General features: G+C 43.5%; 2 protein-coding genes across 7 annotated transcripts; both read right to left on the reverse strand.

Annotated features, from left to right (window-relative positions):
- Positions 1-234: 234 nt before the first annotated feature.
- On the reverse strand, positions 235-15304 carry LOC146445212 (3 beta-hydroxysteroid dehydrogenase/Delta 5-->4-isomerase-like). 4 transcript variants are annotated; one of them, XM_085069558.1, is made up of 4 exons: positions 15174-15304; positions 9427-9652; positions 4464-4628; positions 235-1221 (listed from the first exon to the last, which is right to left on the reverse strand). In XM_085069558.1, exons 1-4 carry the CDS (start codon positions 15192-15194, stop codon positions 407-409), a joined length of 1227 nt encoding a protein of 408 aa, XP_084925684.1. In that variant the 5' UTR covers positions 15195-15304; the 3' UTR covers positions 235-406. The 4 variants fall into 4 exon arrangements, with proteins under 4 accessions (XP_084925684.1, XP_084925692.1, XP_084925711.1 ...); XM_085069566.1 differs by lacking the exon at positions 15174-15304 and adding an exon at positions 9914-10065; XM_085069585.1 differs by lacking the exon at positions 15174-15304 and adding an exon at positions 10010-10043.
- HAO2 (hydroxyacid oxidase 2) lies at positions 15134-24449 on the reverse strand. Of its 3 annotated transcripts, none has more exons than XM_085069599.1 (8): positions 24331-24449; positions 22524-22676; positions 21829-21980; positions 20780-21063; positions 20193-20408; positions 18311-18469; positions 16571-16640; positions 15134-15411 (listed from the first exon to the last, which is right to left on the reverse strand). In XM_085069599.1, exons 2-8 carry the CDS (start codon positions 22652-22654, stop codon positions 15356-15358), a joined length of 1068 nt encoding a protein of 355 aa, XP_084925725.1. In that variant the 5' UTR covers positions 22655-22676; positions 24331-24449; the 3' UTR covers positions 15134-15355. The 3 variants fall into 3 exon arrangements, with proteins under 3 accessions (XP_084925725.1, XP_084925734.1, XP_084925743.1); XM_085069608.1 differs by lacking the exon at positions 24331-24449 and adding an exon at positions 24004-24022; XM_085069617.1 differs by lacking the exon at positions 18311-18469.
- Between the last annotated feature and the right edge of the window lie 1503 nt (positions 24450-25952).

Consider the following 25952-nt stretch of genomic DNA (forward strand, 5'->3'; position numbering starts at 1 on the left):
CTGGCAAGCACTGAGTGCACAGGGTGTAGCTGAGTGGTACATATTTGTGAAGTGTAATCCTTCTTTTGGGACCAGTTGTGTTTTACAAAAGCCTTAGGGGTGGCGTGGAGTGAAAAAAGGGCTGAAGTGTTCACACTGTGGACTGTGTGGAGTCTTACTAAAATAAGTCTTTGTGCTGCAGAGATGCAGTAGTGGGTGTGGACTGTACAGTACAGTTACCCTCATCAGTCTGTATTCAACAAACAAATGAACATTTTATTTTATTTATTCTGAGTTTGGGGGTGGGGGGTGTCGGTGGGCTGTTACACAAAGTATTCATTTCAATGCTTTTCAGTGATCTGCTGCTGCTGCTCCCCCAGCTCTCCCCTGGCTCAAGACTGAGCAGGGATTCAGCTCCTCTTCAGGCTCAGGTAGTGCTGCTTTGCAAGTACAGCCTTCTCTGGGGGATCACAGAGGCAATCCACTCTCCAGTGCCCTGCTTGGCCTCTTCCCACGTGTAGCGGGGCACGTAGCCAAAATCCTGCTGTGCTTTTCTGTAGGAAAAGGTGAAGGGGGTGTTCAGCAGCATGACCAGGTGCCGGTTGGTGGAGGGGATGTATCTCACAAAGGGCCGCAGCAAGAAGCTCACGATCTCCAGCAGCAGAGAGAAGTAATACAGCACTGTCAGAGGCATGGGGAGCTGGGGCTCGATGCCAAAGCCCAGCTCCTTGGTCAGCTCGTAGTTCAGATCGGCGTAGCTCATGTGAGGAGTGTCATCTGAGATGTAGTAGAAGTTGCCCCTGACGCGCTTGGCTTTCTGCGGCGCTCGGAGGGCTTTGGCCGCCTGCAGGTGAGCCCAGGCGATGTTCCCCACGTACACAGGGTTCACCAGAGCCTCCTTCCTGGAGAAGCGCAGGAAGACGTTCTTGTTCAGCAGGCACTTATCCAGGTGGCCTTGGAGAAAGGGGCACCCCTCCCCAAAAATGTACATGGACCTCAGGGCACAAGTCATCAGTGTGCCGCCGTCCTTCAGCAGCTGGCCGTCGGCTTTCAGCACGGACTCCTCTGCCAGTCTCTTGCTTTGGGCATAAGGGAATTTGGATGTGCTCTCATAAGCTGTCTCTTCATCACCATTGAAAACGGGATCCCCTCTGCAGTTTGGGCCTGTCACTTCTATGGTGCTGGTGTAGATGAAGTGCTGGACGTTACAGCGGACGCACGCCTCCAGCAGGAGCTGAGTACCTTCAAAAAACAAACATGCAAGGGAGTCTAGAGCTCCCCAGCCAGGAAAAAGTGGGCTTTCTAGATCAGAAACAGCATCTCTGTCTTGAGTTTGGCCAGATCTCCCTTCCCTGCAGCTGGAAGAATACTGTCCTGAACAGGGCAGTCTATTCAATGACCCTGGATCTGCTCTGCATATATATGTAAGTAGTATCAATGCACCTTCCAGAGTTAAACAAGGGTGAACATTTGGTCCTAACTGCATGTTGTAGGGTTTTTTTATGCCAAGAACCAAATTTTTGCCCTTGCTTAACTTAGCATGTGTACTGACCACAGACTGAGGGACTCGTGCCTCTTGGTTGGATTTACTTGACTTAAGACAGAGAACCTTCAGAAGCTGCCCCTCTCCTTAGGTATTATCCATTCTCTGTGCTGGAGTCTGTGTTTTTCAGGATTGAGGATGCTCTTGGGTGGTTTGCTATGCCAGGACAGAATTCATACAGGACCTGAAGGTTTGCTCCAAAATCAGTCACACCCAGTGCAATTCTATCCACTAAAGAGAAGGGCTTGAAGAGAAACATGGTGAAGCAAGGCACAATGACATGTAGTCAAAGGTCATAAAGTACAGTGAGAAAAGTGATGCTTATGTGTGTATGTCTCCTTTTCTGACATATTCTGGCTTTCACTTGCAGTAGTACAGGATTTCTTACTTTTAAAATCCTATCATAATGCTTTCATTGGGGGCAGCAGAGGTCAACTGTTCAAAGTCTTTCAAATAGCCAAGAAGGTTAAACTAGGAAAGCACATTGAAGGGGGGAATAAATATTTTAATAAGTTGGGTTGTTATAATCACAATTAAAATATTATTTTTCTCCCCAGGTTTGAGGCAGAAATTGCCCTATTTGTTGTGCATGGTGTAATGAGAGAAATTAAGTGTAAAAAGGTTGGTGACTTTGGTAAAGAAGACACAGCTCAAAGACATTTGAAAATGTCTTTGGCAAAGGAGCATGAAACCAAAATGACTGATATTATAACAGAAGAGTGTGGCCTAAAATCTAGGGGATAAAATCAAACACTGGCAATGAGGCACATAAATGATCTTCCAAGTCTGCTCAGTCTGTTACAGCAACAACTAAAGGCAGCACAATGCAGATCAGACTAGTGTGACAGAAAAGAATATAATGAATTAAAGAGGTTCAGAAGAGCCAGGAACATTGGCAGCAAAATATGGACTCATTAATGAGTGAAAAATGGGAAGAATTATTGAATTATTGAACTGAATATTGTTAGGGCACTAAAATTCCTCTTTTCAAGTTTGAATAAGAAAAAGAAAGAAATTGAAACAAATGGAAAACAAATCTGGATGAGGCTTTCAGAAACATTAAGGAAGTGCACTGAAAAAAGAGTTACACAGACAGAAATAAATTAATGTGAAAAATGAGTTCATACAAGTGACTATGTTTAGATCACACACAAGCCAGGATCATCTGGAAAAAGCCTAATTTATCATATTATTTTAAAAATAATAGCTTAATTCCTGCCATCAATACTGTTTAGAAAGTGAGGGAAAGTAATAAAGTGCAGAAGGGCTTGATGAAATCAAACTTGATAGCAAGTTTTAAAAAAAGCAAACATAAAATTATCTTGACAATTGGTATCTATTCAAGATGAATTTCACCCAAATGAAATGTGGCTTATTTGCAAATCAGAGTTGTATGTAAAAAATATAAAGAGTCCTACAGTAATGGGAATCTGAGTATCTTTCATATAGCTTGTACTAAAGCAAATCTTCCATGAGTGGGTCTCCATGCTTTGCTTTTATTTTTTTTTCCCAGTTGTTTCCTTTTTTATTATTTTTCCCCGTGGCTTTAGGCAACACATTCTGCTCTGAAAAAACAAATAGTAGCAGGAGTATGGTCATAAAGACAGAGCTTTATGAACTACCAACCATATATATTTTCGTATTACCCAATGCACAGGTTTCCAGAAATTTGCTTTTCTGCTCTTCCCTCCCGGCAGGGGCCTAAGAGGCTGCACACTGTGCTCTTTTTTGTAATCACTGACAATTTGTGGCTTTGATTGAGCAGAAATGAAAGGGTCTGGAAGCTAAAGGTACAGGCAGTGAGCCATGCTAAAACAACTAAAATGCCTTCCAACTCTTTTTAAGGTACATGTAAGAAACAACTCAACTACCAAGAATTCTGTGTTACTCTGAACACTGGTGAGTAGCCAATATCTGTAAAAGTGGTGCCTGTGCAGGTGTGTTCCTTATTTTCCTGTGGAGAAGCCCTGGGGCAGACAGGAACAAAGAACTGGGAAAGCTGTTCATGTAAATAAAGAATATCTTCCCCAAATCTCCCCCAAACTGTTGAAGCACCACAGCCAGGGAGGCCAGTGTGCTTGCAGGTTAGGCAGTACAAGTTCTCTGAAAGGCATCAAGGGTGTTGGCATCACAGACCAGGGGGTGAAGTTGCTCTTTCAGGAAATACATTTAAATTTCCTGGCAACTGATGCTACATGTACCCTTCCCAAGTCTAAACCTTCCCCCTTCATCTGATCTTTCATGAAGAATGGGTGTTCCCTAGTAGAAGAGGAGATCCCATCACTAAGTCACTGATACCCCTCCTTCCCATAGCTTTGAGTTTGTTGGAGAATTTTAAATTAGAAGCTCAAGGTGGGAGAGTTCTTGTTCCTCTAAACTGCCTTCTTGCACACGCAGACTTTATGGCAAATGGGAGGAAAAGGAGAAGAGGAAGAAGAAAAAGAATAGGAAGCAGAGAGCCACAGGCTCTGGGGTGTTATCAATGTAACATTTCTGTAATTGCAGCCAAAGTCTGCAATTTGTAAAAACTGAAAACTGTACACAGCAGGGATGCTATGTGGGGAGGGAGAATAAAAATAAATTTCTGAGATGGGCAATGGGATTTCAGAGGTGAATTCCTTTCAGAAAGTTCCACTGAGCATGGGTTTATAGCTATCACCACTGAAGGCAGAGCCTGTGGAGGTGTCAGGATGGGCATATGTGAGTGTTGACCAGAGTGAGTGATCCTGCATTGCCCTGGAGTGGCAGACTGGGTGTGGACAGGCCAGAACTGCTTGGGGCTGCACATGCACAAGGATTTGCACCCTTAGGTGTCTGTGCAAGGTGCAGAACAACCCAGATAACCTGGCTCAAAACAAACTCAGGTCAGGTGCTCCTTTTCCTGAGCAGACAGTGCTCAGGACACAGGTGTGGGTTTGAGGAAGGTGCTTCACCTGCTCACCTGTCACATTGACTTCCCAGAGCAGCTTCTTCTCGATGAGGCCCAGGGTGTCGATGAGGGAAGCTGTGTGGATGACGAGGGAGACGCCCTGGCAGGCACGGTGCAGGAATGTCACATCTCGGATGTCCCCTTCCAGGATCTTCACCTCAGTCTTCCCCTTGAACTCTGCAGGGGCAGCAGAAAACAGAGCACAAGACCTTACAGGCATCCTAAGCACAGCACTGGAAGGAGTGGTGAAGGGCTGACCCTGCCTGGCAGGTGCTGACTGTCCAGGAACAGCAGGGATATTTTAAGGCTGCAAAACAGAAGACATTTCCCAATGACTATTGTTAAATGCTAACTACAATGCTGGAAATGTTCATTTTGCATTACCTACCATAGACCTGGAGCCAATATTCTATTTTATTTCTATTTTATTTTTCAAAGAGAAATCTTTTCCTCTGCTAGCCAGCCTCCTTTAGGTGTGACTTTTAAAGTTCAGAGGGGAGCAACTTTAGCTGTGCATGTTCTGGTGCCTGGCTGCCTATAGATGTGTTAACCTGAAGGTACTGAGCAGCCACTGCATGTTCCTATCTTCAAGGTGATGAATGATCTCTCTCCACCCAGAGCATGTGAGCACAGGGATGTGTTCATACCTCCTTTCTGTCCCTTTGCCTTGCCTGTATTGCAGCTCTTCTAATAAATTATATACAGTTCTGACACATCTTCTTCTTGCACCTTGGCTGGGACTTACAGTGCCTCTTCCAACTCCAGCTCTGGCTCCATTTCAGTGTCAGTGATGTGGGGTCATTTTTAGCATGCATGTCTTTCTGGTTCATTTCTGAGCTCTCAAGACCCTTCTCCCGAGCTGCCTCAGCCCTGGCTTGATTAAATCCTGCTTTTTAAGCCCTCTCCCTCCACAGCAGCTGCTGTGTGTGACCCCAGTGGAGCTCTAGGTCACTGAGCCACCCTTCCCTAAGTTGTGCTGGGCAGAAGCATTCTGTCTGCAGCCCAGAGCCACGCTGACAGATGAGCTAACACTGGATGATCACTTGGGAAAATTTACAGTCCAAGGCAATGCTGCTCTTCTGGGAAGTCAGCTGGCCTGGCTGCAGCAATGCCATGGGAGGGGAGAGGACTTTCTCAGCATGGCCCACCACTTGTAGGGAGGAGGTGACATTGCAGCAAGTCCTCTGGGAGCCTCTGCTGGGGCTGCACTAGATGGCTCCCCAGGCACAGCTACTGGGAGGGACTGCAGCACAGGCAGAGCCTCTGTCTTCTTCCAGCATAATTAAATCTCCCTTTTAGATAAGAGAAGAATCTGATTAATTTGTACAGCTTTTAGCTTCAGCCATGACTGAAATCTTGTGTATCCCAGTGCTTTGTCTCCAGCTCCAGAGCAGGCAGTATTTCATCCCATGTGTTTAATATGAAACACTGAGGGAGGCTGTTTGGATCTGGAGCTGAGTGGGAATATCTTTTAGAATGGTTTTATCTCATTATCTCTATAGCATTCTAGAATGTAATCTTGTATCAATTTAACAATTATTCTGGTGCAACAGGCTTAAGGGGCTTTTTTTTTCCCACCATAGACAGCTGGTCTGAGATTTAGGATTTGTGAAACACTTGCAAAACTGTTAATAAACCTAGAGTTACTGCCCTCCCAGCACAGTCATTGCCACATGCTCTCTTCTGCTCCTTTATTTTACAGACTGTCTTCATTTCCTTGGACTCCAGAAGGTTCCCTCTAACTTCTACATGTATGGATGCAAAAGTGTTTACAATCCTTTTTGTTAAGCACCTGGTAGTTAGATTTGCTCTAATAAATATTAGTCTTTGTTTGGCCCTTACGTTGGTGTTCTCCATGGATAAGGCATTGTGGGATTGCAACAATCCCAAGGATAGACAGAAATAATTTTCACAACATAAATTCTGACATGTGACCCCTTCAAAGATATCACAGTGCCCAGGCAGGAGTTTGGAAAATGGAAGTTTTTACACATGCAAATCAAAGTTTTCAGGAAAAGTACAGAAGAAAGCCTGTCTGTTTTAAAGCTGATCACAAGAAATCTGCTGTCTGCTCTGTGCCTTGTGGACTTGCAGTTTGTGTGTGTCAGATAGGAGTCAGGAAATCTGCTCCTCTATCCCATTTTAGCCAGCAGAAGCTGCCATGGTAAGTACAATATGGGCCTTGATCACTTGAGCAGCATCAGCCTCATGTCAGGAAACAGCAGATTGGTCTTGTTTTGCTCTGGGTGAAGAGAAAACTACAGGTGAGATTGGAAGCAGAGAGAGGAAGGAAGAAATGACTGGCAGACAGTGGATTCGATCTGAGGTGGGCAGCAGAGAGAAACTTGATTTCCATTTACACACACCATTGCCCAGGCATCGAAGGCACACACGTCAGAGGGGGAGGAACAGGATAAATTCAAGTCAGCTCTCCATGTTTGCATAAAGTGATTATGACAAATTACCTACTCATTGGGAAAGCTTTTTCTTCTTCACCAGTGGGTTCTGTGTCCTGTGAGTTGTAAGCAAACTCTCTGCTTGCTATGGGGTATTTTTTGCTTGAAAATGCAATGATTTCTCAATAAAATTCAGTGCCCTGTTGTGAGCAGTTTTTGACTCAGCAATACAGTCAGACTATTTGCCCTAAACTTGAGAACAACACAGGAGTTTTGATTTCTCCAGAAGTGCCAATACAATAGTGAACAACAAAAAAAGAACTGTGTAAGTGGAAGCATGGGAAAGGCAGAAGGATAAATCTGAAGTGGAGATTGGAGGTAAGAAACCCAAACCATCAAAGTTCAATGTGATGTTCATTCTCAGCCACACAATGTAACTGGGCAGACTCCAGCTTCCAGCACTTGGCATTGACTGGATCATCCCAGACTCCCTAGGGCTGTGGAAGACCACAAATGCCACTGTCCTTTGCACACTGAGTAGCAGTGATGGTCAAGCTCTCACCAGGAGACTTGTTTGGACAAAAGAGCAGTGCCCCTGAGAGCCTTCTGGCACACAGAGCTGTAACTTGCACATACTTTTCTGTCTTGCTACCCACACCCCTGACTCTGTACAGATATTCCAAGTGTAAGGTGCTCAAGAGATTAGTGAGGAAGAAAACCCCACCCAGCTCTGCTCCTGGCTATTGCAGAAATCCAGATAATGTCTGCTAGCAAGTAAAAGTCCCTGCAGTAAAAATAATGCAGATCAAAAGACTCCTGCCCCACCCACAGGTTTTGTAGCAGCCCTGCACTTGGAATAGAAGTCACTGGGACAGAGAAGGGCTTGAAAGGGAATGACAGGGAAATATCTTGGGTAGTCCTGAGCACAAGGACTGGCAGGACACCAGAAGAGATGCAGCCACAAGGGCTGATGCAGATAGAGGAGCTGCCAGTCAAAGTGCAGAGGTTCAAGTCTGTTTAGACACATCTGGAATGCCAGCCTAAGGTCCCTACTACCTGTTAGTGGTGGGGTGAGGGGAAAGGCAACTGAGTTTTCCCTGCCCCCTGTACTGCTCAGTAGGCAGAAGGAATGTTAAAAGAATAGAATAGAATAGAATAGAATGTTAAAGAATAGAAGAGGGGGTGTGTGAGCAGTGTTCGGTGGAAGAAGAAGGGAGGATAAGGAAAGAGAGCATAGAGCTTGCCTAATAACAAAAAAAAAAAAATAGAACAGCAAAACCTTTGTACAGCTCAGCCAAGATTATGGTCATACAAACAGTTGTTTTCACTCCCCAGGATGCTCCATTATTCCCACAAAACTCTCCTGGTCCATAGCAGTGCAGATGCCTCTGCACTGCTGTATCAGTGCTAAACCACACACACTCCTGCTGTTTCAGCCTCTACTGCAGCTGCAGGTTGTGGGTTTGTTTCTGTGGAAACTCTCTCAAAACCAGGGAAGGAAGGGCTGCTGCAAGGCTCAAGGGCATCTAGAAATACTCAGTGAAATGCTAAGTCAGATTTAATGAGGAAAAAGTTTGAGATGTATAAAACCATGAGTAAGGCTTGTACAATTTGTACCAGGTTTATGGTGCACTGTTACTATTCCTTGATGACACTTAAATGCTCTAAAGAGTGACTGAGGCTCTTTAGCAACTCATATGGAGATATTCCTTAAGGGTTCCCATATAGCTGCCTGTAGAGAGGAAGAGGAGTCTTGCAGTGAAGATGTGATGGAGGAAGTTATTGTTAAGTAAATATAATGTAAGGACTTAAGAACCTGACTTAATTTTAGACCCCCTGTGTGCCTTTCTATAGATGTGCTCAGTATCTTAATAGATAGGACATTTAAAATACAACATTCTGAGCTTCTTTCCCTGCCACACACTGTTTCTGACAGTGGGCACATCATTCACTTGTGCTGTCTCCAATCCATTCAAGAAGCCAGAGCCTTGCACTTTGCAGATGGGTCCCATGTCTTCTGTGTTTAGCATTTGCTTAAACAGGAAACTTGCAATAGCGTTATTAACAAAAGCAGTATTTAAAATACCTCACCACAGTTCTCAGCCAGAAGATCACTATTAACCAAGTTAATCGCAAGCTGAAGAAAACCATTAGAATTTGCACCCACAACTTTCTCATTGCCTTCTAGTCTGTCATACCAGAACCCTGCACAGCATGCTCTGGATATCTCTGCCCTCCCACTCAGTATAGCTATGCTTGCATTTCCTTTCCCCCATGAAGAAGTGTGAGATTTTTGCACTGATTTTGCTCTGTGGGTTTTGTTGTACTGGAAGTCAGGTTGAAGACAGCCTGTTTACTACATGAACAGTATACAGAAGCCTCAGGGCCTGACAAAAATCTCTTGTTTTCACATTTTACATCTGATTTTTATGCTGGAGGGAGAGGGAGGGATAAAGCAAGGCTTCCTTGAGATAAAACCTCTACCTGCACAGCTGGTTTGGATGAGAGGTAAAGACTTCCAAGCTCCCCATGTGAGAAAACAGCACATACAGCTGCAACACACATGCAATGGCACTTACTTTCAAATCTCCCAAGTGCTTCATCGCTAAAGGCTTTGTCCAGCAGTCGGATCTCAGCCAGTGCCTCCTCTTCTTCCAGCAGCAAGCTCACAATCCTCTGGCCAAGAAATCCTCCTGCTCCTGTCACCAGGCAGCTTACCCCAGCCAGGGACATCGCTCTGGGTTGCTCCTCGGTGGTGAACTCGCTGTCTCTTGAGCTTGGTTCTCCTGCTGGTTCTCCTCCTGCCTGGGGGAATGAACATATGACATCAACCTCTGGAGTCTTTACAAATCAAAGGGTGTTGCCAGAAGGAGAGGCTAGTGAAAAACAAACTTTAATCCCTACATTGAACAATTTTTTTGGCATGCCTTAGATTTGCTAGCTCTTCCCATTCAGAAGTAGCCTACATGTTTTTCCATGCAAAGAAAATATTTTTACAAATCATAGCAAACCAATTACACTAACAAATCTGAAAATGCTCAAAATTAACTTCAATGCCAAACAAACCCCACAAAAGTCTGCCTCGAGTCTCAGTTCCACCTCTCTAGCACTCAGAAGGCTGTGGGGGAGATTAGCCAGTATTTATATACTGCAGAGCACCACCTCGGTCATTTTGCTCCCCTCCCTCTTGAGTGTCTCCTTTGTTGCAAAAGAATGTGATGCTTCCACACCACGCCCACCAAAGAGGAAGGCTCTGGATCCAGTGAGGTCTGAGCCTAGATGTGGTCCTGCATCCCTAAATCCTCAGAGAATAAACCTCATATTGGTAATTCTCTCTAGCTGCACTTGCTTGTGTAACACAGTGTCAATATTGAAGGTAGGGAGCATTAAAATTAAATGTAAATAGCAGTACAAGCTATTTAGAGTGGTTTGAGGAGTGGACTCTACTGCTGTATATTTTCTAAATACTGAGCTTCCCCATTATAACATGGGTTTCTCACTCTCTCTGTCCAAGATCAAAAACTAACCCCTGGGATTCTGTATTTGCTCAGCATACTAGAGGCAATTGAAGTGATGAAATTGTTTAATGTACCATCAAAGTTAAATTCAAGCTGCAGGGAGGAAAGATTCACCTCTGGAAATGTCTTGTGCAAGAGTACCTAGCTAAAGCAAGGCTGTTTGTGCCTCTGCAGTAATCTGTGTCATTACTTCTTTGCATCTCTATCACACAGGGATAATGCTCAGGTGTTTCTCCCTGGGGTTTCCCTCCAGTTCTAGCAAAGCTGTTTTGTAGTGTGAGACCAGGGCAGGGCTTAGGCATGAGCCTGAAGCTCCTAATGCCAGCACTGCCTTCCAGGATCTGTCAGGACACACTGACTGCAGCTCTATTTTCTCTCTCTCTCTCTCTCTCTCACAGGGATCGGCTGACATCCCTGCTGAAGCAGGATGATAAATAGGGAGCTGCCTTAAGTGAGAAGCAAGTTATGAAGTCCAGCAACACAATTAATTAGGCTGACATCACTGGAAAAGGGATCACTGATTTGGGGCACAGCTGGAATGGACCTCTAAAAATGCTTTGCTTCCATTCGTGGCACTAATTGCTAAGCTCTTTTTTTTATTCTATTGTAGGTTTTGTTCACTCATTAAAGAGAGCCCTGGAGAAAAGCTGTAGAAGAAGCATCCCCACACTGTTACTTTTTAGAGCAAAACTGAGCTTGCAAGTGACAGGAGGAAAGCAAAATAATTTCTGTTGGAGAAAGGTTTCTAGCTGACACAAATGACGAAGTTTTGGCAACCGTTTCAATCCCAGCGTCCTTGAAAATCCATTCCTTACCCCAACAAAGCTTTAAAAAAAATTGTTATCAGTGCTTCTTTCCTTGGCTTTTCACAGTCAGGACCTTGACATTGTATGTTCTTATCAGAAGTTGCTGCAAATTAATTTTGTGCACTTTGCAAGGAAAAATAACTGGCCAAAGGCTGAGCTGCAAGTGACATTCTCTGTAACAGGGCTTCCTTTTTACTTTTAGAAAGTAAATAAAATGCTTTAAAGAGGCATTATAAAACCAGACAACACCACATAGCCTCTTAGGACAGAAAACACTCTCCTACACCAATCTTGGCTATTAGAATGACCAAGTTTAGCAGGCGTAGTGCTTATATGAGAATATGAGTGCTGCATAGAGGACTGTAGGGAGATTTATTGCTACTGCACTTTTGTCCTCTTAGGTACTACTCAGACAAATGCTTGGCTTAGTTTGAGGGCATTTTATACATCGCTATATAGCAGACTTCATCTGAACTGCTTTTTGTGAATGGCAGTGGTTAGACACCAGCAATTTTCTCAATTCCAGCTCAGACCTACTGGTGCTTCCTGCAGCCTCACCTAGAGACAACATTTTCACCTCTTGTTCTTGTTGACATTGCTGGGGGGGTGCTGGGTGGCTTGACGGCTCCTCCTGCACAGACAAGACTAGCTGTGGTGTTCCCCAAACCCTGAAGGACATGGAGGCAGATACTGGAACAGGCTATTCACCCCAGAATGGTGTCAATGAGCAACAAGGCCAAAGTCCACCAGGCTCCTGACCACCAGGAACAACCTGATGAAATCCAGATTTATTGCATAGGTAGGGGACTTGCAGAGTAAAACACAACCAAGCAGCATCTAAAAAGTTTACCAACTCTGCATTTTGTGTCAAGGCATAGACATTTTTAAACTATGTTGATGTCTTTTTCTCTTTGACTTTGTTGTAGAACAAAGCCCCCACAATCTAATATTTTTTTGTAGAATGGGCTGCATGGCTAAGAGCATCATTTTAGAAAATCAGAGCTTGTACATTTTGGTGTGTGTTGGAGAAATGCTATACATGGACTGAGAGGATAGCTTAGTATATGTGCAATGCATCATGTCCCATCCCAGCTGCGTCCCTAATCCGCTGGCTCAGGAAGTGTTGCTCCTCTGACTTCACTGGTGCTGTGACAGATACTTTGGGGCAGGTGCTAGAGAATGTGTTTTCTTAGCCTTGTCACAAGGAGAAAAAGGGATTGGGATGGAATGTAGGGGAGATGAGAAGACAAAAAGAGAAATAGTGAGGGGAAAATTCCCAGCAGCATCAGGAAAAATCTGTATCATGGTACTGGAATGATTATATGTAATAACATTGCAGGGCATGGAAGTTTTAGACAGGATAAAATGCACTTTTGCAGAGGGAAATGCTGTTTAATGATGGAATTTAATTTAATTATAGAATCAGGTAAAATTATTTTGCTATCAATCAGGCTATCCAGGATTAAGAAGAAAAGAACAGATCTTTTTGTCCAGAAAGATATTTAATTCAGGAAAGGATTTTATGAAGCCTGCCCTGTTGCCCAGACTGAACAGAACTGAAGCAGGGAAAAGCAAAAGCATGCTTATTATTTAACTGGACCTTTTGAATTTTAATTTGGAGCAATTGTGACCAAAGAGACACACACACACACACAAAAAAATCCATGTTTCTTCTCATGGGAAAAAATCAATGTGTTTCTTATGCTCTATGCCTGTAAGCTCAAAATGCTTACATTCTGGCAGCTCTGCGAGAGAGGCTGTACTTTGAGATGGAGATTTACTCATGGAAAACTTTCTTAAAAACTTTCTTAAAAAGAAAACATACTGCCTTTCAGGGTGGGAGCCACTGTTCCTTCCTGGAAACATTTTCATCCCTTTTAATTATACGTTGACAAGAGGGAACAAGATTGAAATAATTAACTTTTGGACAACTGTCCTGCATCAGACTCTAAATAAATACAACTTCTCATAATAGGGAAGAGTTGTAAGACACTTTAATCACTTTAATCAAGGTATGAAGAAAACCACCTTAAGAGGCGTCAGTGTTTCTGTGTCTGCAAATCTGACAAAGAAAGTACCTTCTATATCAGTAGTACCAAAATTATTCCAGTAGAAGGGAGAAGGTGATTGTAAATGTTTCTGACATTTTGTCCAAGACCAAAAGACTTACCTGTAGTAGCTTTGCTATATTAGACAGCACATGAGTTGGGCAATTAACTAGAAACAAACATTTAGTCTCCTTTTCCCTTTAGTTTTAGGAAGAACTCTATTTCCTCAGCTGAAATTGATGAGTGAATCATATATTTAAAGGTTGGAGAAATTTGCATTATATGCCAAAGAAAAATGTTTATATTTGGATCCATTTTATAGATAACCTACCCTTGTAAGTAGACTGATTCTCTGTCTCATCCCCCTGGGATGCTGGGAAGCAGCAGGGTTTGATTAGTTCTAAACCTATGTGTTTACAATCTTTGGGGACAGTTTTTTTGTTAGATTTAACCTTGCTTGAATGTATATCAGAGATATACACAACAGCCAAGTACATAAAGCAGAACAGGGTGCAGACAAGGGGGCATGAAACTTTGGTATGCATTGGCACAGCCCTAATCCAGATAATAGAAAACTCTCAACCTCTTGGAAAAACTGGGCTTGTTAAATGGATTCTCAGCCTGATTGAATGCTGTGACCTCTTGCTTTAAGTTCACTCACCAAATATCTTAGTTTTTCACTCAGAAGATGCTTTATTTCAGCCTTTCAGAGATACACATGCTGCCTCTGCAGCTCCATGTAGTTGATCATGGCAGCACAATGGTACGGCTGGGTACAGCTCATCTTTTATGATTCTGTGATATTCCCCAACAACTCAGGTTAACGGGAGCCTCTGGGGATCTCTGTCCCAACCTCTTCTCACAACAGTGTCAGACAGGTTGCTCTGGACTTTGCTTAGCCAAGCTCTGAATATCTCTAAAAATGGAGGTTTCACAAACCATATTTTGCAGTGTCTCACTGCCCTCATGGTGATGTTTTCCCCCCACTAATTTCTACTTAGAATTTTCCTCACTGCAACTTGTGCCCATTGCCTTTCACCCTTTTACTGCACATGTCCGAGAAGTTGGCCTGGATCTTCTCCAAATGAGTAGAAAGGAACAGTGATGTGATGTGATGTGATTCCCCTCCCCCTGCCTTTAGCCTTCGCAGGGCTGAGCTCTCCCAATTGTCTCCTTCTCTTCTGTACATCCTTGAAATCCATCAACGTGTGAGATGTGGTGTAATTCCCAGCTCTTATCTGCCGGGCTGTCAGTGTGCCCACAAGGTTTATTGTTACTGGAGCAGAGAGGAAGGCCTCTGCCTGAAGGCCTCTGCGAGATCACTGCAGACACTCTTATCTCTGAGAGAAATTAAAGTCTAAACACAACGAGCTAACAGGGTTAGCTTCTCCCTTCTGCCTCCTTAGGGCCAGTTTAAAGTAGGGTTTATGCTGAAGGTCGCTGTTTGATAGCATGGCTCCTCCTGCACATTCCAGGGAATGGTATCAGGGCATCTGCCAGCTCCAAAGCAGGGTGGGCAGGGGCTCTGCAGCATGGACAGCTCTCAGCCCCACAAGTGCTGCTCTGCTCCACTCTGTCTCTGCTTTGCATTTAGGAGCAGCTGGCAAGAGCTCTGTCACTGCTTTGTATTTAGGAGCAGTGGGCAAGAGCTGCCCCCACCTTCAAAGGGTAGCTGGGGTGCCTGGGAGCCAATGCATCTTTCTATATCTGCTGGGAATACACCCAGGAAAAGCCAAATCTGTGGACGATAGCAGCCACAGCACTTACTGTCCTGGAGCAGGAGAGGTGTGCAGAGTGAGTTGCAGTGAGACTTGGCAGGACAGCTGGAAAAAGCAAGGCACAGTTTTCCACGCCTGGCTGTCCAATGTAGCGGAACTTGGGAGTAAGGCCTAGCATAGGTAATGACATGGAACAGCCAGTTTAAAACAAATGTATTTGAGCAAGTAACAATTACCCAAACTGTTAAGGAGTTCATTGGTCTCAATAAAAGCGGAGCACAGCCTTTGCTAACACAGAGCCTTTCCTAATCTCTTCAGAAGTTTCTTGAAGGTCTTATCAGATACTTGTTGCACCTCCTTTTTCATCTTCAGTCTGGCTCAGCTTGAGCTTCCTCTGGTGGGCATGGCAGGAGGCTGATCACAGCTTGGGGAACTGAACCAGGTGTTGACCAATCTCTGAGACCCTGGCACAGCCTGAAATAAATAAAACATTGGTGAGAGGGAAGGGTCTGTGGACGAAGCTTGGAAGCCTCCCCTCTCTGGACCAGAGTCTTGTACGAGCCAGGCTGGGGTAGGTTGGTACTTCAGTATCTTTACTCCTCAATGGCATCTTCGACCTTGAGGTTTGGCACTGGACTCCCCAAACAAGATGAGTTAGAAACATGAAAAAAATTACTTTTATAACAAGCTGAACAGGGTGCAACCTGATCCAGTCAAGTCAGCAGGAAAACATAGAGAAAAGACACAGGGTTTGCTGGAAAATAAACACCTTGTAGGAATCTTTACTGGTTGAAAAAGTAACCCATAAAACCAGACTATGCCCTGCGGGATTTCAGCTCCAGCCTCCCAGCCAGTGTTGCTAACCACTTGGTTAGCATGGTTGCTAGAGCATGAAAATCTTAAATAAGACCCTTTGCTGATGTCTGAATATTTCTACACTGGCTCTGCATGTCATACTTGACACCATAGAATATAATGCATTGGAAGGGACCCACAAGGATCATGGAGCCCAACTCCTGGCCCTGCACAGGACACCCCAAGAATCACACCATGTGCCTGAGAGCATTGTCCAAATGGTTCTTGATCTCTGTGGGGCTTGGTGAGGGGTCAAACAGGGCAGCTACAGCTGAGAGCAGGAGTGAGAAATATAGGGTGAGAGTAAAAGCTTGGAGGAGACACAAAGGCTTTTAAAGCATGTCTAATCACCAACAGACTGTATCCTCTAACACACAGAGAAAAATTCTGCATCCATTTTTAATGAACTTCTCATGCAGAAAAAAAATAAGTTACATTTTACCTTGATAAACACTAAATACTGAAAAACACATGCTGCCATTCCCAGGAGAACAGAAATTCCAAGTTTTGCTCGGCTGTATTTAGCAGTTTTGCATCTCTTTAATTGGGTCACAAAGCTGCTCTAACCTGCTTCCTCCATGCACACTTCATTGTTGTAACACCTGGAATGCCAAGTGGTTTCACAGGAAGCAGGAAATCTCCTCAAGTATAGCAACTAGAACCAGCACAGTCCTGTGGAGTCCCTTTTTGTGACCCATCCATCACACTCCTGATTTTATAGCGCTTGCATGCAGAAACCTCTGTATCACCCCTTACAAAAAACCTGCAAAACACTTACCAGCTAAGGCCATTGACAGACGAAACTCATCCTGCAGAATTCTCAAGACGTCCTGAAGACCTTCTTCACCCTGGCCCAACAGAGAAAGCAGTCAGGGTAAAAGGAGTGCTGGCACAGGGCAGTGCTGCAGGATGCCTGCACCATGAGAACTGGGATAGTCCCTTAAATCTGTGCCAATTCCAGTCTCTCATGCAGATGGATGATTAAAATGATATGATGGATGTGCTCCATTCACCACAGATTAATTTAAATGCTTTTCCTTTTGTGATACATCTGAACAGGGAAAGAAAACAAAGCTGTTTTTCACTTCTGACATTTTGTAGCTGGTCCTTTTTTTTTAGCTTTCAGTTTTCCCCCCACCAATGGGCTTGCTATTTAAAATGTCAAGCCTTACAATGCTGACAGTTTTAAACGAAGTAATGAGAGTTTTATATATGGTACCATTTCAGAAATGTAGTTTACTCAAATACTGGACTGAATCTTTAAAAATAGTAGACGACATGTTTTTCTCTGTGTAAGTGATACCAAGAAGTTCAAAATCCAATAAAATGTATAGAAGATTTTGATCTTCCTATAAAATATTGGTGGATTTCTATTTTTTTTCTCTTAAATTTTCTTTTTATGTCTTGCAATAATGAATGTTTTGGGTGCAGACAATGTTAGCATTTGTTTATGCCCCTCCTCTATTTTATGCTATGGTAATGTCACTGAGATACATCTTTAGGAATACTCTGGAATATAATACCAAAGTGGAATTGAACTCCCAAAATCACATCTCCTTTCTGTTTGCATTGTGGAAAAGGTGTAGGCAGCTCACAGGAATCACAGGAACACCCTTTTTGTCTTAGGCCCTTTTTTTAATATTTACTGGCAAAAAAACCCCAGTACTGCAAACTCTTTCAGGTTTTTCAGAAGACTCAGGTGATTTCTCCCTCAGAACCTAACTACTGGAATTCACACCAATCACACCACTGAATAAGAGTGCCATTTAAAGCAAAGGAAGTATTTCTAGACCATAAAAGTAAGTATTTTTTCTTCTAGAGAAAAGTTTTGAAAGCTCCAATCCAGAGTGTAAAATGCAAAAAATTAGCAAAACAACCCAACTGGTATAATAATATTTTAATTTTAATTATATTTTGTTAACCTTCTGCATCAGAGGCCTAATTCATGACTCTGGATCATAGAAATATGCCAGGAGTTAAGAAGCAGCAAGGCTGGAACTGAAATAGCAGTGGAAAGCCCAGGCACCTCCAGGACACAGTTTTGCCTAGCCTTGTCCAAAATCTTCCAGCCACCAGTGGGATGGAGTTCACAGCACTGCTATGAAACTGTTCTACCAAAACCATATATTGTTCCCAAGTATTTGCTGAGAGCAAATAAAATTGTCAGACTCATCTTTCTGGCAAATAAGCCCAGATCCGATTTTCAGAAGCACTGATGGTCATGAGTCCTACAGTATTTTAGCACCAAACTGCAACACCAAGATATCAGGTCCTGAAAAACAATGTTATCACCTTCAAAATCCCATTGTTCAAAATCCCCAGAAATTTTGAAATTCAGTGGTATTTTTAAATCACCAGAAATGTCAGGGTTTCATTCAATTCTGGGTGATTCCTCTTCAAATTCAGCAAAATAAAATTAAAAAATACATTCTTCACTGGTGAAAACTCTATGACTTCAGTCGCAGGAGTGTTGGAGAGTGTGAGGAGCAGGCATGTGAACTCAGAGCTCCTTACTCACCTTGTAAGCCAGGCCCCATAAAGCTGGTCTTCCAATAAAGACACATTTTGCTCCCAAAGCCAGCGCTTTCAACACATCACTTCCTTTCCGTATTCCACCATCTACATAAACTTCAACTCTGCCTCGTACAGCCTCCACAACCTCAACCAGAGCATCAATCTGCAAAGAAGCAGCCAGTGTCACCCTGAGGGCAGCTTTTGATTCCAAGAGAAGGAGGATATATTCCAAAGAGACAGGCAGGGTTGCAATGCTCTAGTAGGATACCTTCTCGAAATGAAACGTGACTATGCAAATAGCTCAGCACCAGGAGCTGCAGGCTAAAGTGCAGCTCCCTGTTCTGTTTTCCAGATATTTAATGCCATTTTTCCGTGCTTTGCTTACACTGATATTCTTTGCTATCACTTCTGGTAAGTGAAAAAGTAACATTTTCACTAGATGTATGAAAGATTTTAAATATAAATTTCAGTGGAAATAACTGTCAATATTTTACTTTAATTTGAGACAATGAGGAATGATACAGCTGTTTGTAAAAAATGCTGCTGTCAAACTTCCACTATCCAAACTACCTAACCTTACATTTCTACCCAATCCTGGTGACCACCTGTCAAGTGCCTCCCCCTAAAGCATTTGTGAAGGATTTCATTTGCTGTGTAATACAGTCAATCATTTCCTCCAGGTTAAGTCTCCTTAACCTCCCTAAGGTCTTTTCTGTGAAGTCCAGCATGGACTAAAGCTCCAGATGTTATTGCAGGGCAGCACCACACAGGGAGGCTGGCTCTGGCCCTAAAGGCAGTACAACCAGGGGCAGTACATTGCACTAGACATAATTTAACTCTCTTTCAGAACAAAAAGGCTCTTTTCTGCAGTGTCTTACAGCCATTTCCCTTCTTTTGATCTTTTTTTTCCTGAATTTCAAACTGAAAACCTTCAGAGTGAAATTTTCTAGGACTAGCTCAGCAAGAGCCAGACTTGGCACCAGAAGAATAGCAGAGCTCAACTAGGTATCTACTGCCTTGTCTATGTATGTACAGCAACTTTTAAAGTAGAAGAGCAGTTTAATGTGGATGCCATTTCTGTTATTATGCCTTTAGCCTTTTGTTTATTAATTTTTTTTTAATTCATTATTGTCAGCCTTGACGTAGAATAGAGGAGAATTCCCTGGTACGTATTTTTATTTTACAAAGGAAAACCGAGAAAAGAAAGTTTGTAAGATACCATGCAATGCAGAACTGTAAAATAAGAGCAATTGGAAAAACTGACAGAAGTCAAATTAAGCCAGTGAAATACACACATGTCCAAACAATGCATGATTTCTTTGCACAAATTAAAAAGCAGGGGAATTTTTCCCAGATAAGTTATCCTTTTTCTGGCTCATCCAAGTCAATAAATTCCCATTTAGACTTGAGCCTGTAAATACGCAAGCAGACCTCTCACTAAATCTAGCTGCATTGTTTTGCATGTTTTGACAGATGCGAACAATGAGAATACATAATGCTCTCATTTGTACATTTTTGGTTCCAGAGCTTTGTTTTCTTTTTGCTGCAGTGCGCAAGGAGTTTGTGTGCAGTGCACCAGCTAATGGAGGCACAGGCAGAAACTCTTCCTGATCTACGCCAGTCGTTTTTCTGCACTTTTGTGGGTTCTGTGATACTTACAGAACCCTCCCAAGAAGCTGAGGAAATACTTCAGTGGGTAGCCCCCATGCCAAGGCACAGATCTCACCAGTTTAAAGCTAAAGTACATCTGCACACATCCACAGCCACTGGACAAACGTAAGTCCACCAGAAGTGCACACACAGACCCAGGCATAGAGATACCCAGGTTAATGCAGATGTGCAGCCCGTGAACAGGGAAAATGTGGGACATCCATTTTCTCACTTACAGTGGCAGGTCCTTCATCCAGTTGCCTTCCACCATGATTGGACACAATAATTCCCTGAACTCCATGTCTCACTGCCAGCTCTGCATCTTCTCTTGTCAGGATGCCCTTGATGATGATGGGCAGGCAGGTCAGGCTCCGCAGCCAGTAGATATCATTCCAGGTGACTGAAGGATCGAAGCTGTCGAGTGGCAGTCCGTACTCGGAACGGTCATCTCCCTGCAGCCAAGAGGAAACAACAAAAGGAAAACTCATCCAGGCTGCAACAATACACAGGTCCCTTGGTGTCTTTCCTTGCCCTAGAACAGATTAATCAAACTTGCCAACAGACATGTTCATCAGCTCCAGAAATTTCTCTGGAGGAGAATAATTACAATGGGGGTGGAGATCAGTATCTCTAAGGCAGCTGGATGAGGATTTTGAAGACAGAGCCCAGTCTGGCAGGAGGTCAAGCCAGGATGCTGCAGAACCAGCAGGGGAGAAGATATGCCCTGGTACAGCAAATGCCAAGGCAGCAGTTACCCAGTGGTTTGTGTCTCATGTGGTTCATGCCAGAGCAGTGAATGAAAGGACAGGCTCATCTTACAAACCTCAAAGGCTTTCTCCAAGTTCTTCACTTTCATGTGGGGAGGAAGGCGGAAACCATTGCGGACATCGTCCCTTCTCTTGCCAGTGTAGGGCACATCTGTGGTGAGGACAAGAGCCTGGAAGCCCAAGGCGTCTGCCCGCTGGACCAGCTGCTGGGAAGCTGCTCTGTTGCGGTGGATGTAGAGCTGGAACCAGCGGAGGCCGCCGGGCGCGGCTGCAGAGATCTCCTCCAGCGTGCAGGTGGAGTAGGTGCTGGTGATGTAGCAGGTGTTCACTGCTCTGGCCGCTTGGGGGGCATTGGGAAAGAGTCAGAAACAAAGGCATTTGAACAATCTTACCTGACTTCAGACACAAAACCATGCACTGTTTGCAGAGACCACCTTAACTCCTGCTCCATGTGTATCCTACAGAGCACAGCTATGCCCCTGGGACTAACAAGGGCTGTATGTACCATGTACTGTTGTTGGTTCATGCTTAAGAAAACAGGAAAGGGAGAGGGAATTAATGAAACTGTGCTTTCATTTTGCAACTATTTAAAAAAACCCATGAATTTTATCTTTATGACTGAGTCCTCACAGGAATGTACTGTTAAATCCACTCAGTGTACACAGAAGAAAAAACATTTCTAGGGGTCAGCTCTCCAAACCTATCACAGGATTTGTGAAAAGGGGATATCTTTTTCTCCAGGGGAGACATGTCTTAACCAGTAACAAGGAATTCACAATCTGAGTTCCATCCACTTCTTTCACAACCAATCCAGAGCCCCCAGGACTAAAAACCTTATGTGGATTTTGGTGTGAGTCAGAAATATATCCTCTGCCCTTGTCTTAAGTTTGCAGCCAACTCCATGGGGCTGATTTTGCATGGTGGTAGCTGGAGAAGCAGAGCAATAGCTATACAGCTGCCCATGCAGGGTGTCAGAAAGCGAGAATAGAGTTTGCTCCCACAAGCCTGAAAATTTTTCTCAGTCACATTTCAATTCATCTTAACAGCTTCTCGAGGCTTTTCTACAACCCCCTTTTTGCCATGTGGCACCAAAGCAGAAGAGTACCTCTGGCTGTGCTTTTCTCTCCATCAGGCCATGCTAGCTGGTGGAAGCCTGTAGGGGCAATTCCTACAGGAAAGCTGATTTCAGTCCCCAGGATTTTAGTCCTAATGTCCATCACAGAGACGTCCCGCAGCATACGTGGCCGGAAGCGAATTCTGTAAAGCAAAAAAACCTCTTTAGGGATAGGAGATGTTCAGTGAGTTTTCTGAAATTTCATGGAAAGCAGGTCTTCATTCACCAATTGCAAAGCAGGAATCTGAGCCAGTGAAGAAAACAGCATATAACAAGGCTCCTTGTCCTTTCTGTTTGCTTTTAGAGGTAAATTCAGCCAGCAGTTCAGCCACTTCCACTTTTCATTGATCCTGCTTTTCTGGCCACAGTCCATAATTTCTGCATCTCCCGCCTCAGCTCACTGCATCTTGTTCTCCCATTGTCCACCCCCAGGTTCCTTCTACTTGCAGCCAGGCTGGGGCCTTCCACTTCACCATTTGTGTGCCTGTCCTCACTGTGCAGCGTGCCTGCCCTCAGGCTCTGCAGCATATTCCCCAAATCCCATCCTGTTCACACACATGCTTCCCACTGCTCATCAAGAGCTCCCTGTTCCATCTCATTCCATTATAGCTACTTATGCCCTTTCCTGTCATGTCATACATGCTGTAGCACATGGTACCCTACCCTTCATTTCCTCCTCACGTTACCTTTTATATGCCAGGATGTTTTCATCTCGTGTGGTACAGTCATCTGCTCCAGCTGCAAAATAATCCCAAGCAATCTTGGGTAAATACTTTTTAGCATAAGCTTCAAAGTCTGAAAGACACACCATAGCCATGGCTGAGAGAGGCGTTGGGAACCTTGAAGAAAAAAATAACAGAGCAGAAATTAGATCCCTGAGCTGTCATTCTTTCTTTCAGGGGCTCTAATGTCACTGAATGCAAAACTTGGAGCCATCTGTTTTAGAAGAGCTGCTGAGAGGTTAACTTGGTCTGTCTTGCACATCAGCCTATGAACCCTCTACCCCAGGATGAGGAAAACTTGCAGATGCAGCCATGAGAGTAGGAGGAAGCTTGCATCTCTGTGCCTCTCCTCATTCTGTTTTAAACAGCAGCCTGAAGAGGACATTTTAGATCCTCTACTATTTCAGTTGTGTAATTCTGTCATAAGTTCCATCTTAAAACAAGCTGGGTTATTTGTTCCACTAATTCTGCACAAAGGTTGTCCCAGAACATCATTTGTTAGATTACCCTGAAGGACGGCTCCGTGACTGAACAATTAGTTATGGAGCACAGTGATGGAATTCAAGATCATGAAATCTGGAAACAAGTAAATAGAGAATCCACATCTAACCTGCTCCAGCATGAACAAACTGTAAAACTACGCCCAGATCCTGAGTGCAAGTCACTGTCAAGGCCAGCACTGTGGAAAAAACAAAGCATTTTCTACAGATCTTCCTTTCTCTTCTGTAACAAATATCTTCTGGGCATTTGCATCACATGCTGGAGCATTGATATATGCTATAAAAGGAACATACAGAATTTGGACAAACCATGAGAAAACACTGGCAGAAAGCAAATTCCACAACATGAAACATATTTCTGAGAACTACTCTCAGCCTTTCAGGGAATGGAAGCAAAGTTGTGTGACCCAGATGTCTAATCAAACCAACATAAATGCTGCCCAGAAAATGCCTGCACTTACGTACTTTTGAAGTAGCAAGAACTAAAAGCTATGCAAATTAATGTTTTAGAAAACCATGCCTGTGTGTGCAGAAACATGTACAAAACACAGACAAAGTCAATTTTCTAAATTGTTTGTTGCAATTACTTCCGCAGCGCTGATTAAAATAGGTATTTAGCAAGGTATATGAAAAGATGAAGTTTTAAAACAGCTGTGGCTCAGTCTGATTTCTCTAAAAAAATGTACAGGAAGAAGAAAGTATCCTAGTTTTTGGGATTAACCTCTCACTGCAGATTAGCAAGGGTTGCAAGCTTCACCAAAATCAGTCCCGTGTGTCCCGTGTGGTACAGTTTTGCCACAGATAAACACACAGGTTATGTACACAGAAACAACCTGCCAAACTTCAGGCACGGTGTGTCCCACTGACTGAAGTACCTGTGTTTACATTTGAAAATTAGGACTAACAATTCTCTGCTAGAAAAGAGCCTGAGATGAGGAACTTACTGGAAGATGAAGAAGAAATGTGACTGATTTCTTCAGTATTGTTCTGTCTCCTCTGGCAGGCATTAGGTAGCAGGGGGTGTGATTATCCCAAGCCTGCTCTCTCTGACTTCAAGACAATCAAACATCGCTGATAGCACAAGTTTTCATATATACATTATGACATTCTTTAAACCGTCTCTCACAACTTCTGCTTTTCCAACTTTTAGAAAGGTCAAAATCGTCTAGCACTATAAAATAAACCAATTCCTCTCATGGCAGAATAAACAGGAATTTTAAACAACCCAGGCCCAGTCCTGTCTTCCAATTCAGACTTTAGCTCAGACTTACTTTGGGTTTCAGGGAAAGCTGCAGGGGATGAGAGCCTCTCCTTCAAGTTTGCCTGCAAACAGGATGTAGAGGAGGTGTTTTCACTGAGTAGCTTCTGTTTCTTCTGCAGTCAATAAACAACCACCAGAGATTAAAGCTCAATCCTGTGGTAAACTTTGTACTGTTTGTATAACACTAACTTTGTTTTGCTATCAGGAGATTAAAAATCCCTTCTAAAAACATGCATCACCTTGTCAGTGTTGTGATTGCTTGGGACAGAGCCCTGTAGCTGAGCTCTTTGGCAGTGGCTGATGGCTTTGCATTCATTTAGGCAAGAAAAAGTATTTCAAGGGTTTTAATGAAGCTCTAAACTGTTGGTAACTTGCTGTTTCATGTGCTACTGATCCCATCAAAATGAGGATTCACAGACAGTCTGAGTTGCAGCTGACAGCTACAAAGCCCTGACTCTTCACCAGCACAGGTGAAAGATGTTTTATGCTTCATACAATGTATGCAAAACTAAAATAAATACCCTTTGTCTTCTGCCATGTTTAATGGCTTATGAGTGCTCTCATCAGTACTGGGGTACTGATTTACAGTACCTCAGTAAAGGTATTTATTATAATAAAGGTATTATTAAATCTCAGTAAAGAGATTTATGCTATTGATTTACATTTGCAAGATATGAAAAATAAACACTGGACCATTTAATTTGTCTTTTGGCTTTTTTTAGTCTTTAGGGTTCATGCTTTCAGCATTTTCATGCAGGTAGGAGAGCTTGAAGTTTTGATTTTTGCTAACTGAAAATTGAGAAATTACAAAAACAGGTGCAGAAGATGAGGCAGAAACTTGTTAAAACATTTCCAAAGTATTGTTGGCCTCCCAGCCCAAACAGCCCAGATGGGGCAGTGAGTGAACTACAGCACTGGGAAAGAGCTGGAAGCCAAACACAGCTGCAACCTCAAGACTAGTGTTAAACTGACTTGTCAGGTCCAGGACTGCAGACTTGATGTTCCTGACAGCAGAAATTGTAGGTCACTGACTCCATCTGTGCAGCTGCAGTGGACACCTTTCTGTTTGATGCATTCACGAGACCATGTCCAAACTCAACCAGGTATGGTGATCTCTACTTTGTCTTTTGAAACTTTTTAAAATTCAGCCTTTAGAACTCATTATCTGCTGACAGCGCTGTGGAACTGGCTTCTGGCATGGATAGCTGTGGGTAGAGGTGTCATGAGCTAGACAAGGTGTGCACACTTAGCTGGAGTGCCCACTAGCTCCTTGGCTTGCTTCCCTGCCCAGGACGAGCTGTGCAGCCTTCAGGTCACTTCGGAAAAGAGGAGCAAAGTGTGCACACAGCTGAGTGCATCCCTGGGAAGGCAAGGAAAATCCTGCCCTCATTTTTCCTCCACTAGATGTCAGGTTTGGGTCATATATATCAATCTATGTTGGTAAAAGCAATGAAAAGAACCCAGAACTTGCTGGCCTTCAAGGCAATGTGGCCTTAAAACCGCTATGATCACATCACAAGGGTGCTGCTAACATGTTTGGAAATCTTCACTCTCTGTGCTTTATTCTTAACATTTTTGGTGCACAGCACAGCAATAAATGTAGCCATAACTGGTCTGGCCTGATCTTTGTTT

Source organism: Lichenostomus cassidix, chromosome 1 (genome assembly GCF_008360975.1).
Source record: "Lichenostomus cassidix isolate B80296 chromosome 1, HeHo_3.0, whole genome shotgun sequence".
In the NCBI taxonomy this organism is placed as follows: domain Eukaryota; kingdom Metazoa; phylum Chordata; class Aves; order Passeriformes; family Meliphagidae; genus Lichenostomus; species Lichenostomus cassidix.

Excerpts from the sequence above, each read along its gene's own strand:
- HAO2 (XM_085069599.1), bottom strand. The coding sequence starts at position 22,654 with ATGGCTATGGTGTGTCTTTCAGACTTTGAAGCTTATGCTAAAAAGTAT. Across the intron at positions 21,981-22,523 it reads AACATCCTGGCATATAAAAG|AATTCGCTTCCGGCCACGTA; the intron begins GTAACGTGAGGA and ends TTTGCTTTACAG. Across the intron at positions 16,641-18,310 it reads TATGGGGCCTGGCTTACAAG|GGTGAAGAAGGTCTTCAGGA; the intron begins GTGAGTAAGGAG and ends CTGTTGGGCCAG.
- LOC146445212 (XM_085069558.1), bottom strand. The coding sequence starts at position 15,194 with ATGAACTCCTTAACAGTTTGG. Across the intron at positions 9,653-15,173 it reads TGAACTCCTTAACAGTTTGG|GCAGGAGGAGAACCAGCAGG; the intron begins GTAATTGTTACT and ends TCATTCCCCCAG. Across the intron at positions 4,629-9,426 it reads AGCACTTGGGAGATTTGAAA|AGTTCAAGGGGAAGACTGAG; the intron begins GTAAGTGCCATT and ends CTGCCCCTGCAG.